The sequence below is a fragment of the Pelodiscus sinensis genome, chromosome 2, assembly GCF_052426305.1.
Source record: "Pelodiscus sinensis isolate ZL-2025 chromosome 2, ASM5242630v1, whole genome shotgun sequence".
NCBI classification, from domain to species: domain Eukaryota; kingdom Metazoa; phylum Chordata; order Testudines; family Trionychidae; genus Pelodiscus; species Pelodiscus sinensis.
In genome coordinates, this window is record NC_143053.1 from 264,415,755 (window position 1) to 264,431,213 (window position 15,459).

The window sequence follows — 15,459 nt, forward strand, 5'->3', positions numbered from 1 at the left end:
GCCTGTTTCCCCACCTAGAGTCGCTATGGGGGGCAGGGCTGGGACGTGCCTGTTTCCCCACCTAGAGCCGCTATGGGGGGCAGGGCCAGGTCCGTGCCAAGTCCCCACCTAGAACCGCTATGGGGGGCAGGGCTGGGACGTGCCTGTTTCCCCACCTAGAACCGCTATGGGGGGCAGGGCCAGGTCCGTGCCAAGTCCCCACCTAGAACCGCTGTGGGGGTCAGGGCCGGGATGTGCCTGTTTCCCCACCTAGAACCGCTATGGGGGGCAGGGCCAGGTCCGTGCCAAGTCCCCACCTAGAACCGCTATGGGGGGCAGGGCTGGGACGTGCCTGTTCCCCCACCTAGAGCCGCTATGGGGGGCAGGGCTGGGACGTGCCTGTTCCCCCACCTAGAGCCGCTATGGGGGGCAGGGCTGGGACGTGCCTGTTCCCCCACCTAGAGCCGCTATGGGGGCAGGGCTGGGACGTGCCTGTTCCCCCACCTAGAGCCGCTATGGGGGCAGGGCTGGGACGTGCCTGTTCCCCCACCTAGAACCGCTATGGGGGGCAGGGCTGGGACGTGCCTGTTCCCCCACCTAGAGCCGCTATGGGGGCAGGGCCGGGACGTGCCTGTTCCCCCACCTAGAGCCGCTGTGGGGGCAGGGCTGGGACGTGCCTGTTCCCCCACCTAGAGCCGCTGTGGGGGGCAGGGCTGGGACGTGCCTGTTCCCCCACCTAGAACCGCTATGGGGGGCAGGGCCGGGACGTGCCTGTTCCCCCACCTAGAGCCGCTGTGGGGGCAGGGCTGGGACGTGCCTGTTCCCCCACCTAGAACCGCTATGGGGGGCAGGGCCGGGACGTGCCTGTTCCCCCACCTAGAGCCGCTGTGGGGGCAGGGCTGGGACATGCCTGTTCCCCCACCTAGAACCGCTATGGGGGGCAGGGCCGGGACGTGCCTGTTCCCCCACCTAGAGCCGCTGTGGGGGCAGGGCTGGGACATGCCTGTTCCCCCACCTAGAGCCGCTATGGGGGGCAGGGCCGGGACATGCCTGTTCCCCCACCTAGAGCCGCTATGGGGGGCAGGGCCGGGATGTGCCTGTTCCCCCACCTAGAGCCGCTATGGGGGGCAGGGCTGGGACGTGCCTGTTCCCCCACCTAGAGCCGCTGTGGGGGGCAGGGCCGGGTCCGTGCCTGTTCCCCCACCTAGAGCCGCTATGGGGGGCAGGGCCGGCACGTGCCTGTTCCCCCACCTAGAGCCGCTGTGGGGGGCAGGGCCGGGTCTGTGCCTCCCCCCCCAGGAGCCGCTGTGGGCGGCAGGGGAGGAGGCAGTGCCGGTGTGAGGGGGGGCGGGCCCGGTGGCCAGGCCAGGATGTCTGGCTCCCTTGGCAGGGGCTGGGTGTGCAGCGAGCGAGACCGTCCCAAGGGCCTGGCTCCGGTTCCCGGGAGGATCCCGCCCCGGAGTTTGCGGTGCGCCGGCCGGGCCAGGTCTGGGCACGCCGTGCGGGGCGCGGAGCTGCACGGAGGCGTGCGGCTCGGCCATGGCGGAGGGCTGGCCATGGAGCCCCCGGCCCGCGCGCCCCCGCAGGGCCGTGAGCGTGAGCGAGTGCCTGGACCTGCGGGCCGACCCGGCCGTGCAGGCTGCCCTCCGTGCCGCCCGGCAGCAGCAGAGCCGGCCCCAGAGCCTGTGCGCCGCGGGCCACGGACCGGGCCCCGGACCCTGCTGCCCCCCCCGCCCCGCGCCCGCAGCAGCTGGCTGGACTTCCTCCGGCCACGGCCCCCCCGCCGGCGGGAAGAGGGGGGCCTGCTTCTCCTGCTGCCCCCGGAGCGGGCCGACGGCGCCCTACGCCCGCGCCCGGCCAGCATGAGCTGCCTGCCCTCGGGGTGCCAGCCGCCCGGCGCCGAGGCCTCGGGCTCCCCGCGGGGCGGCTCGCGGTGGGGCGGCCGGCGCTGGAACCTGCTGCGGAGCAGCGGCCGTGGCCCCCGGAAGACCGTCGGCGCCTTGCGCAAGAGCTTCAGCTTCCGGCTGCGGCGCCCGGAGCCGGGGGGGCTGCTGCGCCCCGCGCGCCTCCGCACCAAGAGCGAGGGGGACGCCGGCTCCTTGCGCACCTGCCCCAGCAAGCGGGACCTGCTCTACCCGGAGCTGGGCCCAGGCGGCGGGAAGCCGGGCTCGGGCTCCTGCCAGGCCGGCGGCCTCTGGAAACGGCTCACCGGCCGCTTCCGCCGGCGGGACCGAGACGGCGCCGACCCCCTGGCCGTGGGGGGCTGCCCCCTGCCAGCACTGGGTGAGTGCCGCTGAGGCTGCGGGGGCAGGCACGCAGGCTGGGCAGCAAGAGTCTGCCCCATTGAGAGTGTGGGGCTGAGATGCGCTAGCAGTGAAAGCACTGGGCTGGGGGAGGGGGCAGTGAGAGCCCTGGGCCGTGGGGCTGGGGGAGGGGGCAGTGAGAGCCCTGGGCCGTGGGGCTGGGGGAGGGGGCAGTGAGAGCCCTGGGCCGTGGGGCTGGGGGAGGGGGCAGTGAGAGCCCTGGGCCGTGGGGCTGGGGGAGGGGGCAGTGAGAGCACTGGGCCGTGGGTCTGGGGGAGGGGGCAGTGAGAGCACTGGGCCGTGGGGCTGGGGGAGGGGGCAGTGAGAGCCCTGGGCCGTGGGGCTGGGGGAGGGGGCAGTGAGAGCACTGGGCCGTGGGGCTGGGGGAGGGGGCAGTGAGAGCCCTGGGCCGTGGGGCTGGGGGAGGGGGCAGTGAGAGCCCTGGGCCGTGGGGCTGGGGGAGGGGGCAGTGAGAGCCCTGGGCCGTGGGGCTGGGGGAGGGGGCAGTGAGAGCCCTGGGCCGTGGGGCCTCAGCAGGGGCAACCCAGGAGAGATTTCGGTGCTGGCCAGCTGACTAGCCGAGCACCCTCCGCTGGTCACCTGTGTGTAGTGTGGTGCACGGCCACACGTGAGAGAAACCTGCTCCGCACGCGGCTGGCAGGGCCGAGGGGGGCGTTGCAGGGGGCAGAAATGCTGCTTCCTCCAGCCCTGGTCTCCTGGCCCGGCCCTGGCGCTGCTGGGGGGGAGCGGGGGGGCGGAGACGACCACATGACTAACCGAGGAGCCTGGGCTTGTCTGTTAACCCCGCCGGCGCCACGCACCCCCCGCCCAGAGTGGCAGAGGCGACGGGCGGGGGGAGCAGCTAGGAGCTAGCGCCTCTGGGGAGCCGAATCTCCCCCCCCCGAGCACCAGATCCACCTGCTCAGAGGCGGCAGCATCTCCCCCCTCCTGCTGCTGCCTCTGTTGGTGGGGGGACTGGCCACTGTCTGCAATGGGCCCGTGCTCCCCACGGACAGGAGCTGCCGCCGCCCCGCACTGCTACTGCCGCCTCCCGCCGCCGCCTCCCGCCGCCCCGCACTGCCGCCGCCGCCTCCCGCCGCCGCCTCCCGCCGCCCCGCACTGCCGCCGCCGCCTCCCGCCGCCGCCTCCCGCCGCCCCGCACTGCTACTGCCGCCTCCCGCCGCCGCCTCCCGCCGCCGCCTCCCGCCGCCCCGCACTGCCGCCGCCGCCCCCGCCGCCGCCTCCCGCCGCCCCGCACTGCTACTGCCGCCTCCCGCCGCCGCCTCCCGCCGCCGCCTCCCGCCGCCCCGCACTGCTACTGCCGCCTCCCGCCGCCGCCTCCCGCCGCCCGCACTGCTACTGCCGCCTCCCGCCGCCGCCTCCCGCCGCCCCGCACTGCTACTGCCGCCTCCCGCCGCCGCCTCCCGCCGCCCCGCACTGCTACTGCCGCCTCCCGCCGCCGCCTCCCGCCGCCCGCACTGCTACTGCCGCCTCCCGCCGCCGCCTCCCGCCGCCCCGCACTGCTACTGCCGCCTCCCGCCGCCGCCTCCCGCCGCCGCCTCCCGCCGCCCCGCACTGCTACTGCCGCCTCCCGCCGCCGCCTCCCGCCGCCCCGCACTGCTACTGCCGCCTCCCGCCGCCGCCTCCCGCCGCCCCGCACTGCCGCCGCCGCCTCCCATCGCCCCGCACTGCTACTGCCGCCTCCTGCTGCCGCCTCCCGCCACCCCGCACTGCCACTGCCGCCGCCTCCCGCCACCCCGCACTGCTACTGCCGCCTCCTGCTGCCGCCTCCCGCCACCCCGCACTGCTACTGCCGCCGCCTCCCGCCACCCCGCACTGCTACTGCCGCCTCCCGCCGCCGCCTCCCGCCGCCCCGCACTGCTACTGCCGCCTCCCGCCGCCGCCTCCCATCGCCCCGCACTGCTACTGCCGCCTCCCGCCGCCGCCTCCCGCCACCCCGCACTGCTACTGCCGCCTCCTGCTGCCGCCTCCCGCCGCCCCGCACTGCTACTGCCGCCTCCCGCCGCCGCCTCCCGCCGCCCCGCACTGCCGCCGCCGCCTCCCATCGCCCCGCACTGCTACTGCTGCCTCCCGCCGCCGCCTCCCGCCACCCCGCACTGCTACTGCCGCCGCCTCCCGCCACCCCGCACTGCTACTGCCGCCTCCTGCTGCCGCCTCCCGCCACCCCGCACTGCCACTGCCGCCGCCTCCCGCCACCCCGCACTGCTACTGCCGCCGCCTCCCGCCACCCCGCACTGCTACTGCCGCCTCCTGCTGCCGCCTCCCGCCACCCCGCACTGCTACTGCCGCCGCCTCCCGCCACCCCGCACTGCTACTGCCGCCTCCCGCCGCCGCCTCCCGCCGCCCCGCACTGCTACTGCCGCCTCCCGCCGCCGCCTCCCATCGCCCCGCACTGCTACTGCCGCCTCCCGCCGCCGCCTCCCGCCACCCCGCACTGCTACTGCCGCCTCCTGCTGCCGCCTCCCGCCGCCCCGCACTGCTACTGCCGCCTCCCGCCGCCGCCTCCCGCCGCCCCGCACTGCCGCCGCCGCCTCCCATCGCCCCGCACTGCTACTGCTGCCTCCCGCCGCCGCCTCCCGCCGCCCCGCACTGCTACTGCCGCCTCCCGCCGCCGCCTCCCGCCGCCCCGCACTGCTACTGCTGCCTCCCGCCGCCGCCTCCCGCCACCCCGCACTGCCACTGCCGCCGCCTCCCGCCACCCCGCACTGCCACTGCCGCCGCCTCCCGCCACCCCGTACTGCCACTGCCGCCGCCTCCCGCCACCCCGCACTGCCGCCGCCGCTGCCTCCCGCCACCTCGCACTGCCGCTGCTGCCTCCCACCACTGCCTCCTGCCGCCCCCTGCGCTGCCCCACGCTGCCACCTCCACCACCCCCCTGCACCGCCCCGCATTGCCACTGCTGCCTCGCGCCGCCCCCGCTGCCTCCTGCTCCCCCCCCCGCTGCCGTCGCTGCCACCTCCACCTCCCACCACCCCCCTGCGCCACCGCCTGCCGCCACGGCCTCCCGCCGCCCTGTGCTGCTGCCACCTCCTCCCGCTGCTTCCTGCCGCCCCCCCTGCGCCGCCACCTCCTCCCTCTGCCGCTGCCCCCACCATCCCGCGCTGCCGCTGCCTCTTGTGCCTCCTGCTTCTCCCACCAGCTCCTCCTCCCGCCTTCTCCGGCTACCACTGCCGCCACATCCCCGCCGCCGCCTCTTCTTCCTGGCCCCCCCACGCTGCCTCCTCCCAGTGCAGGCGTGTGCACGTGGAGGGGGTGTGCACGAGGACATGTTTGGGAGTGGGGGAGGGGATGTGCACGGGGGTGTGTGTGTGGAGGGGGCATGCACAGGGAGATTTTGGGGGCGGGGGAGGGATGCGCACGAGGGGCTGAATCCCACTTCCCACGTGGCGTGTGCGGTGCTGTGCTCACAGGCGTGCACGACCAGCCGCACGTTCTGTACCCCAGGCACTCTCCAGGGAGAGGGGCCGGTCGGGGCCGTGGAGCAGTGGGGGGCAGAGGGGCCTGGAACACAGGGCCACAAGGTGGGGGGCTCTGGCAGGTTGGCTGTACGAGTCCGGCCACACGCTGTGGGTGGGGGTGGGAGCTTTCTACCAGCAGCTCCGTGGGTGGGCGCCTGCCTGCGGTGGCCAGACCCATGGGCAGGGCTGGGGCAGGGCACGAGGCGGTTCCCGTGCCCGGCCCGGCTGGCTCAGGAATCCGAGACTCGCCTGGGCCCTGGCAGTGAATGGCCACGGGCTCTGCATGTTACTCGCCCCCCCACGGCCTGGCATGGCAGGGAGCAGGGGCTGAGCCTGGCTGGGTGGTGGGGGCGGGGGCAGGGCTCTGGGCTCCCTGGGGTGCCCCTCGGCTGGAGCGGCGGGGGCAGGGCCGGGTGCTGCTGGGGGCAGGAGGCAGCGCTCACGGCTCAGGAATGTGGGTGCGTCCCTCGTGGCCGGGACCTGCTCCTGCTTGCCAGGCCCCCCCGCGGAGCCGCTCCCCGCCTGCCTGCCGCTTGGCCAGAGCGTGGCTGGGGAGCCGCCGCCGCCCGCGTGCCCCGGCTGGCAGGGGCTGTGCAGGTCACGCCTGGCGGGCGGGGTGTGGGGAGTCGAGAGCCTGGCTCGCTTAATGCCCCCGCCCCCGCCGGCATCCCAGATATAGACGTTCATCCGGCCCTGGGTTGGCCCCGCACGCCGCCGGCTCCGGACCTGGCCCTGGCCCTGGCCGGGGATCGCCCTGCAGCGGGGCACGGCGGGGTCCCTGTGCCGGGGTGGAGAGGAGCGCCATTGCGGAGGAAGGGACGGCGGGGGGGCACCGGGCGCTAGCATCAATCCGCACCTGGGGGCAGGCGGAGGGAGTTTGGCCCCGGGGCGGGATGCAGGCCGGGCGCCGGAGAGGACCCGGGGTGGTCGGTCCCGAGCGTGATGCTGAGGGCAGGGCGACTTGCGCGTCGGAGCAAGAGGTTGAGCTGGCGTTTGCTGCAGCCGCAGCTGGGACGCTGGCGGCTCCCCCAGCAGGCGCTGAGACGTGGCTGAGCCTGGGGTGACTGTGGCTGTCCCAGACCCGGCGCTTCGGAGAAGGGGCAGGCCGGCCGGGGGCAGGGAGGTGCTGACAAAGGCTCTGTGGTGACGGATAGACCCATTCTCATGCAGACTGACAGACACGCGCATGTAGGTGGACAGACCCACGGACGCACAAGTGGACAGACACATGCACACACAGACGGACACACGTGCAGATGGACACACACACACACAGATGGACACACGCAGAGGGACTCATATGCAGACGGGCAGACACACACGCAGACGGACACACATGCAGATGGGCAGACACACATGTGCAGACGGACACACGCAGACGGACACACATGCAGACGGACACACATGCAGACGGGCAGACACACACATGCGGGCAGACACACACGCAGACGGGTAGACACACACACGCAGACGGACACACATGCAGACGGGCAGACACATGCAGACGGGCAGACATGCAGACTGGCAGACGGACACACGTGCGGACGGACACACTTGTAGACGGGCAGACACACGCAGACGGACACACACGCAGACGGGCAGACACGTACAGACGGACACACATGTAGATGTGCAGACACACATGCAGACGGACACACATGTAGATGTGCAGACACACACATGCAGACGGACACACATGTAGATGTGCAGACACACACATGCAGACGGACACACATGTAGATGTGCAGACGGACACACATGCAGACGGACACATGTAGATGTGCAGACGGACACACATGCAGACGGGCAGACACACACGTGCAGACGGATGCTGTGGCGTAGTGGGGTGGTCTGCTCTGTACCAGGGTCCCCCTGCGTGGTGAGGTGAGTCTCACCGACTCACCCACAGGTGGGGCTGTAGCATCAGTACCTGGCTGGTCGCTGTGCATGGGCTGTGGGCGACCCCTGCTGGCCTCTGCCTGTGAGCACGGCCCAGCGGGGGGGCTGCCCAAGTCAGGTAGACAAAGACCCAACCGGCCAGAGGAGTGGGGGCAGGGAGGGAACCAGGAAGTAAGTGTTCGGGGGAAGGGGCAGTCTGGGGCTGGAACCATGAAGGCACCAGTCTGAGGAGGGGCTGGAATCCAGGGGCCCAGGGACCCACCTCAAGGGGGCTGAGGCTCCCTGGCCCTGACTCCTGTAAATGCATCACGTCTGTGCTGGGCGGTACCCTGGAATGGCGATAACCCCCTGTTCTACCGGCCGGTGGGGTCTGTTCTGGCTGCTCCAGGGGTGCGGTGTTGGGGGGAACCCAGACACGTCATCACGGACGCCCACGCAGACAGACAGACGGATGCCCACGCAGACCAATGCACGCGCAGACCGATGCACACGCAGACGGACGGACACCCACACAGACAGACAGACCGATGCACACGCAGACGGACGGACACACAGACAGACAGACCGATGCACACGCAGACAGATGCACACACAGACAGAAGCACACGCAGACGGACGGACGCCCACACAGACAGACAGATGCACACGCAGACGGACGGACACACAGACAGAAGCACACGCAGACGGACGGATGCCCACACAGACAGACAGATGCACACGCAGACGGACGGACACACAGACAGATGCACACGCAGACGGACGGACACCCACACAGACAGACAGACGGATGCACACGCAGACAGACGGACGCCCACACAGACAGACGGAGGGATGCACACGCAGACGGACGGACGCCCACAAAGACAGACGGAGGGATGCACACGCAGACGGACGGACGCCCACACAGACAGACGGAGGGATGCACACGCAGACGGACGGACGCCCACACAGACAGACGGAGGGATGCACACGCAGACGGACGGACGCCCACACAGACAGACGGACGGATGCACACGCAGACGGACGGACGCCCACACAGACAGACGGAAGGATGCACACGCAGATGGACGGACGCCCACACAGACAGACGGATGGAAGCATACGCAGATGCAGACGGACATGCGCATGCAAAGGAGTCTGTTTCAAAAAGGAAGCTGAGGCTCTGTAGTCAGAAGCTCCCTTGCCCTTTAGGGGCCGGGCAGGCTGGCTGGTGTTGGGTCGGCGCGGGCAGTAACTGGGCCGGGCAGGTTGGCTGGTGTTGGGTCAGCGCGGGCGGTAACTGGGCCGGGCAGGTTGGCTGGTGTTGGGTCGGCGCAGGCGGTAACTGGGCCGGGAAGGTTGGCTGGCGTTGGGTCGGCGCGGGCGGTAACGGGGCCGGGCAGGTTGGCCGGCGTTGGGCCGGCGTGGGCGGTAACGGGGCCGGGCAGGTTGGCTGGTGTTGGGTCGGCGCGGGCAGTAACGGGGCCGGGCAGGTTGGCTGGTGTTGGGTCGGCGCGGGCGGTAACGGGGCCGGGCAGGTTGGCCGGCGTTGGGCCGGCGCGGGAGGTAACGGGGCCGGGCAGGTTGGCCGGCGTTGGGCCGGCGCGGGCGGTAACGGGGCCGGGCAGGTTGGCTGGTGTTGGGTCGGCGCGGGCGGTAACGGGGCCGGGCAGGTTGGCCGGCGTTGGGCCGGCGCGGGAGGTAACGGGGCCGGGCAGGTTGGCCGGCGTTGGGCCGGCGCGGGCGGTAACGGGGCCGGGCAGGTTGGCTGGTGTTGGGTCAGCGCAGGCGGTAACGGGGCCGGGCAGGTTGGCCGGCGTTGGGCCGGCGCGGGCGGTAACGGGGCCGGGCAGGTTGGCCGGCGTTGGGCCGGCGCGGGCGGTAACTGGGCCGGGCAGGTTGGCCGGCGTTGGGCCGGCGCGGGCGGTAACGGGGCCGGGCAGGTTGGCCGGCGTTGGGCCGGCGCGGGAGGTAACGGGGCCGGGCAGGTTGGCCGGCGTTGGGCCGGCGCGGGCGGTAACGGGGCCGGGCAGGTTGGCCGGCGTTGGGCCGGCGCGGGCGGTAACGGGGCCGGGCAGGTTGGCCGGCGTTGGGCCGGCGCGGGCGGTAACGGGGCCGGGCAGGTTGGCCGGCGTTGGGCCGGCGCGGGCGGTAACGGGGCCGGGCAGGTTGGCCGGCGTTGGGCCGGCGCGGGCGGTAACGGGGCCGGGCAGGTTGGCCGGCGTTGGGCCGGCGCGGGCGGTAACGGGGCCGGGCAGGTTGGCCGGCGTTGGGCCGGCGCGGGCGGTAACGGGGCCGGGCAGGTTGGCCGGCGTTGGGCCGGCACGGGCGGTAACGGGGCCGGGCAGGTTGGCCGGCGTTGGGCCGGCGCGGGTGAGGGAAGCTGCCTGTCCCCGGTGAGCGAGGCAGACAGGACGTGGCACGGGCGTGGCCCGCAGGGTCGCAGGGATCCACGAGAGCCTCCCATGTGCACACCCCTGGCAGTGCAGGCTTTTCGGGGGTCTGAGCCGGGCCCGTGTTCGCAGGTGTGTTCAGGGCTTACGCTGAGCGTGGTCAGAGCGCGGCTTTGGGCTGCCCTGTGCGGCCGTGGTGGCTTGTGGCAGGCAGACGGTTAGGGCTGGCTGAGGAAACGGGAGCCCTGGTGCACCTCCTGGCAGGTGGGACAGTGCCTCAGTTTCCCCGTCTGTGAGGTGTGGCCCCTTTTGCAGACGTGTTGAGCTCCTTGGCAGTTGCTAGAGAGCAGACTGGCTGGGCGCCGGGCCGTGGCCTGAAACTCCGGAGGGGCTTCCTGTGTTCCCAGAGCAGGCTGGGGCCCTCCGGGTTCCTGCCCCTGCACGTCCAGAGGCGGGGGCTGGCGTGTGGGCCGGGCTGCCGCTGTCCCCGGGCGCACGCCGGCTGCTCGACTCGCCCCTGGGGTGTCTCTTCGGAGGGGCCGGTGGGGGAGGCAGGCGCAGGGTGCTGCGGCCCCCGTGGGCAGGGCGTGCTGCCGGCCTGGCCAGCAAGGGTGCCCCGGGCACTGGGCGCAGCCCCGCCCCGAGCTGGGGGAGCCCAACAGTGCGGCAGGGGGCCGGGCAGAGCCGGGGCAGCGAGGGAGGGAATGGCCAGTCCACGGGCGGCACGACGTCCGGGCCACGGGGCAAAGGTGGGGAGTGTCCCGAGCCCCGCCCCCCACCGCTGCCCGTGCTCCCTGCCCCTGCTGCCCCTCCAGATATCCCAGCTGCCCCTCCCCCCGTGCCAGGCCCCCCCGTGCCCCCGGCTGCCCCTTCCCCCCGTGCCCCAGACTGCCCCTTCCCCCCGTGCCAGGCCCTCCCCCGTCCCCAGCTGCCCCTTCCCCGTGCCAGGCCCTCCCCAGCCCCCAGCTGCCCCTTCCCCCCGTGCCCCAGACTGCCCCTCTCCCCGTGCCAGGCCCTCCCCCGCCCCCGGCTGCCCCTTCCCCCCGTGCCCCAGACTGCCCCTCCCCCCGTGCCAGGCCCTCCCCCGCCCCCGGCTGCCCCTCCCCCCGTGCCAGGCCCTCCCCCGCCCCCGGCTGCCCCTCCCCCCGTGCCAGGCCCCCCCGTGCCCCAGGCTGCCCCTTCCCCGTGCCAGGCCCCCCCGTGTCCCAGGCTGCCCCTTCCCCCGTGCCAGGCCCTCCCCCGCCCCCGGCTGCCCCTTCCCCCCGTGCCCCAGACTGCCCCTCCCCCCGTGCCAGGCCCTCCCCCGCCCCCAGCTGCCCCTTCCCCCGTGCCAGGCCCTCCCCCGCCCCCGGCTGCCCCTCCCCCGTGCCAGGCCCTCCCCCGCCCCCGGCTGCCCCTCCCCCCGTGCCAGGCCCCCCCGTACTCCAGGCTGCCCCTTCCCTGTGCTAGGCCCCCCCGTGCCCCAGGCTGCCCCTTCCCCCGTGCCAGGCCCCCCCGTGCCCCAGGCTGCCCCTCCCCCGTGCTAGGCCCCCCCGTGCCCCAGGCTGCCCCTTCCCCGTGCTAGGCCCCCCCGTGCCCCAGGCTGCCCCTTCCCCGTGCCAGGCCCCCCCGTGCCCCAGGCTGCCCCTTCCCCGTGCTAGGCCCCCCCGTGCCCCAGGCTGCCCCTTCCCCGTGCTAGGCCCCCCCGTGTCCCAGGCTGCCCCTTCCCCGTGCTAGGCCCCCCCGTGCCCCAGGCTGCCCCTCCCGTGCCAGGCCCCCCCGTACCCCAGGCTGCCCCTTCCCCGTGCCAGGCCCCCCCGTGTCCCAGGCTGCCCCTTCCCCCGTGCCAGGCCCCCCCGTGCCCCAGGCTGCCCCTTCCCCGTGCTAGGCCCCCCGTGTCCCAGGCTGCCCCTTCCCCGTGCTAGGCCCCCCCGTGCCCCAGGCTGCCCCTTCCCCGTGCTAGGCCCCCCCGTGCCCCAGGCTGCCCCTTCCCGTGCTAGGCCCCCCCGTGCCCCAGGCTGCCCCTTCCCCCGTGCCAGGCCCCCCCGTGCCCCAGGCTGCCCCTTCCCCCGTGCCAGGCCCCCCCGTGCCCCAGGCTGCCCCTTCCCCCGTGCCAGGCCCCCCCGTGCCCCAGGCTGCCCCTTCCCCCGTGCCAGGCCCCCCCGTGCCCCAGGCTGCCCCTTCCCCCGTGCCAGGCCCCCCCGTGCCCCAGGCTGCCCCTTCCCCTGCTAGGCCCCCCGTGTCCCAGGCTGCCCCTTCCCCGTGCCAGCCCCCCCGTGCCCCAGGCTGCCCCTTCCCCGTGCTAGGCCCCCCCGTGTCCCAGGCTGCCCCTTCCCCGTGCTAGGCCCCCCCGTGTCCCAGGCTGCCCCTTCCCCTGCTAGGCCCCCCCGTGCCCCCGCCTGTCCCCCACCGTGTCCCCTGCTCTGTACCCCAAATTGCCTCTGTCCCTTCCCTGTGCTAGGCCCCCCCGTGCCCCCGCCTGTCCCCCACAGTGTCCCCTGCTCTGTCCCTTCCCCCCGCGCTGCGCCCCCCATATCTCCGCCTGCCTCTTGCCCCGTGTTGTGCCCCCTCCCGCCCCAGCTTTGCTGGCATCGCAGCCCCGGCTCCATCCCTGACCCCCCCGCCCACGTGACCCATGTCCTGCTGCGTCATGCCAGCGCCGCCCCCCACTGCTCACACTCGCTGCCTCCTCCCTCCCGCAGGGGCCCGCCCGGCTCACTCCCAGGCCCAGGCTGCGCCCTCAGCGAGCGGCCCCCCCGCCCCTCGGGGCCCAGCGGCCCCCTGCCAGGAGCTGACGCCTCTTTTCTCTCCCCTGCAGATTCGTTTGTGAACAGCCAGGAATGGACCCTGAGCCGCTCCGTGCCCGAGCTCAAAGTGGTGAGTGCGGCGGGGGGGCGCAGGGCCAGCCCGGAGGGGCCCTGTGCAGCGTGACCCCCCCAGGGCGCTCGCCCCAGGGCAGGCTCCCTGGTCGCCCTGCCCCTGCGGCCAGCGTGTGCCACGGGCAGGCGCTGAGCCCCCGGCGCGGAACGGCTTTGTCCGCATCGCGATCAGCCCCCTGCCCCTGCTGGACTCGGAGACGTGCCCAGAGTTCAGCCGCCCGTCCTGCCTGCCAGGGCCCCCTGGGCTCCGGGTCCCCGCTCGCCCCGTTCCCTGGGTGGGCCCGGCAGCCCGACAGCAGCCGCTGGGGCCGTACCCGTGGCTGGGCTGACTCGGCTCCTGCTGGCTGATGCTAGTAACAGTGAGGGACACGTGGCCGGGTTGTGACCTGCCCAGAACGTTTATTACAAGCGCGTGGGGCAGAGCCTTACCCAGGAGCAGGGCTCCAGCTGAGCCGTGGGTCCCGCTGCATTGCACCCTGTGTGGCCCTGCCCGCGCGGGAGCAGTGATAGAGCAGAGGGGAAGGGGCCGTTGTGGGTGCAGGGTGCTGTGCTGGGGTGATGGGCAGGGCCGAGGGGTGCTGGAGCACCCCCACTGAATGGTGCTCCTGAGCGTGGCTAGCCCTGGTCAGGAAGGTGTGTGCTGACATCACCTTGGTGGGCTCCCAGGTCGGCGCCGTGGCCGAAGCCACAGCCAGACCGTCTCTCTCTCTCGACTCAGGAGCTAACCTGGCCCTCAGGAGTGTGATGCATGGTACTGGCCCCGTGGTTGTAGCCATCCTGCCGTCCAGAGGAATCTGGCTGGGCCGGGGTGCGTGGTACTGGCCCCGTGGCTGTAGCCATCCTGCCATCCAGAGGAATCTGGCTGGGCCGGGGTGCGTGGTACTGGCCCCGTGGCTGTAGCCATCCTGCCGTCTAGAGGAATCTGGCTGGGCCGGGGTGCGTGGTACTGGCCCCGTGGCTGTAGCCATCCTGCCGTCCAGAGGAATCTGGCTGGGCCGGGGTGCGTGGTACTGGCCCCGTGGCTGTAGCCGTCCTGCCGTCCAGAGGAATCTGGCTGGGCCGGGGTGCGTGGTACTGGCCCCGTGGCTGTAGCCGTCCTGCCGTGCAGAGGAATCTGGCTGGGCCGGGGTGCGTGGTACTGGCCCCGTGGCTGTAGCCGTCCTGCCGTCCAGAGGAATCTGGCTGGGCCGGGGTGCGTGGTACTGGCCCCGTGGCTGTAACCGTCCTGCCGTCCAGAGGAATCTGGCTGGGCCGGGGTGCGTGGTACTGGCCCCGTGGCTGTAACCGTCCTGCCGTCCAGAGGAATCTGGCTGGGCCGGGGTGCGTGGTACTGGCCCCGTGGCTGTAACCGTCCTGCCGTCCAGAGGAATCTGGCTGGGCCGGGGTGCGTGGTACTGGCCCCGTGGCTGTAACCGTCCTGCCGTCCAGAGGAATCTGGCTGGGCCGGGGTGCGTGGTACTGGCCCCGTGGCTGTAACCGTCCTGCCGTCCAGAGGAATCTGGCTGGGCCGGGGTGCGTGGTACTGGCCCCGTGGCTGTAGCCGTCCTGCCGTGCAGAGGAATCTGGCTGGGCCGGGGTGCGTGGTACTGGCCCCGTGGCTGTAGCCGTCCTGCCGTCCAGAGGAATCTGGCTGGGCCGGGGTGCGTGGTACTGGCCCCGTGGCTGCCCTCTTGAGCCACAGTGCTCCAGGGTGGGTTTCAGCTCCCATCGAGCCGAGGGGCACCGTGGAAGCTGGGGCCACCGTGGCGGGCTGCTCTTGGGTGGGCCTTGCTCTCCCGGCAGGCAGCATCCCCCAGCCTCCCGGCCTGGCTGCTGCCCTTCACCGGGTCACGGGGCGGGTCGGCCAGTGATGTTGGCGCGGGAGAGGGCGCATTCATGCACCTTTGTGCTGCAGGGCATCGTGGGGAACCTGTCGAGCGGCAAGTCAGCCCTGGTGCATCGCTACCTGACGGGCACGTATGTGCAGGAGGAGTCCCCGGAAGGTGAGCGCTGGGCAGGTCAGGCGGGCTCCACGCCCCAGTGAGACTTCTCTCTGGACAGTGCCAGCCGGGCGCCTGCCCACCCAGCCGCCTCGTGTCAGATGTGTCCCTGGGCGTCACCCACCCATCACCCCTCCCTTTCCTCAGTGCCCAGCCTCGTGTCAGGCGTGTCCCTGGGGGTGTCACCCGCCCTACACCCCTCCCCTTGTCAGCGCCCAGCCTCGTGTCAGGCGTGTCCCTGGGGGTGTCACCCGCCCTACACCCCTCCCCTTGTCAGTGCCCAGCCTCGTGTCAGGCGTGTCCCTGGGAGTGTCACCTGTCCTACACCCCTCCCCTTGTCAGCGCCCAGCCTCGTGTCAGGCGTGTCCCTGGGAGTGTCACCCGCCCTACACCCCTCCCCTTGTCAGCGCCCAGCCTCGTGTCAGGCATGTCCCTGGGAGTGTCACCTGCCCTACACCCCTCCCCTTGTCAGCGCCCAGCCTCGTATCAGGCGTGTCCCTGGCAGTGTCACCTGCCCTACACCCCTCCCCTTGTCAGCGCCCAGCCTCGTGTCAGGCGTGTCCCTGGCAGTGTCACCTGCCCTACACCCC

The 15,459-nt window shown here is 73.1% G+C and overlaps 1 protein-coding gene across 2 annotated transcripts in view; it reads left to right on the forward strand.

Annotated features, from left to right (window-relative positions):
- The window catches only part of AGAP3 (ArfGAP with GTPase domain, ankyrin repeat and PH domain 3), a 237,354-nt gene that overhangs the window by 52,295 nt on the left and 169,600 nt on the right, over positions 1-15,459 (forward strand). For both annotated transcript variants that reach the window (XM_089776874.1, XM_075917266.2), the window contains exons 2-3: positions 12,830-12,888; positions 14,785-14,872. In XM_089776874.1, the coding sequence (XP_089633000.1) occupies positions 12,830-12,888; positions 14,785-14,872 (147 nt within the window). The remainder of the gene's footprint in view (positions 1-12,829; positions 12,889-14,784; positions 14,873-15,459) is intronic.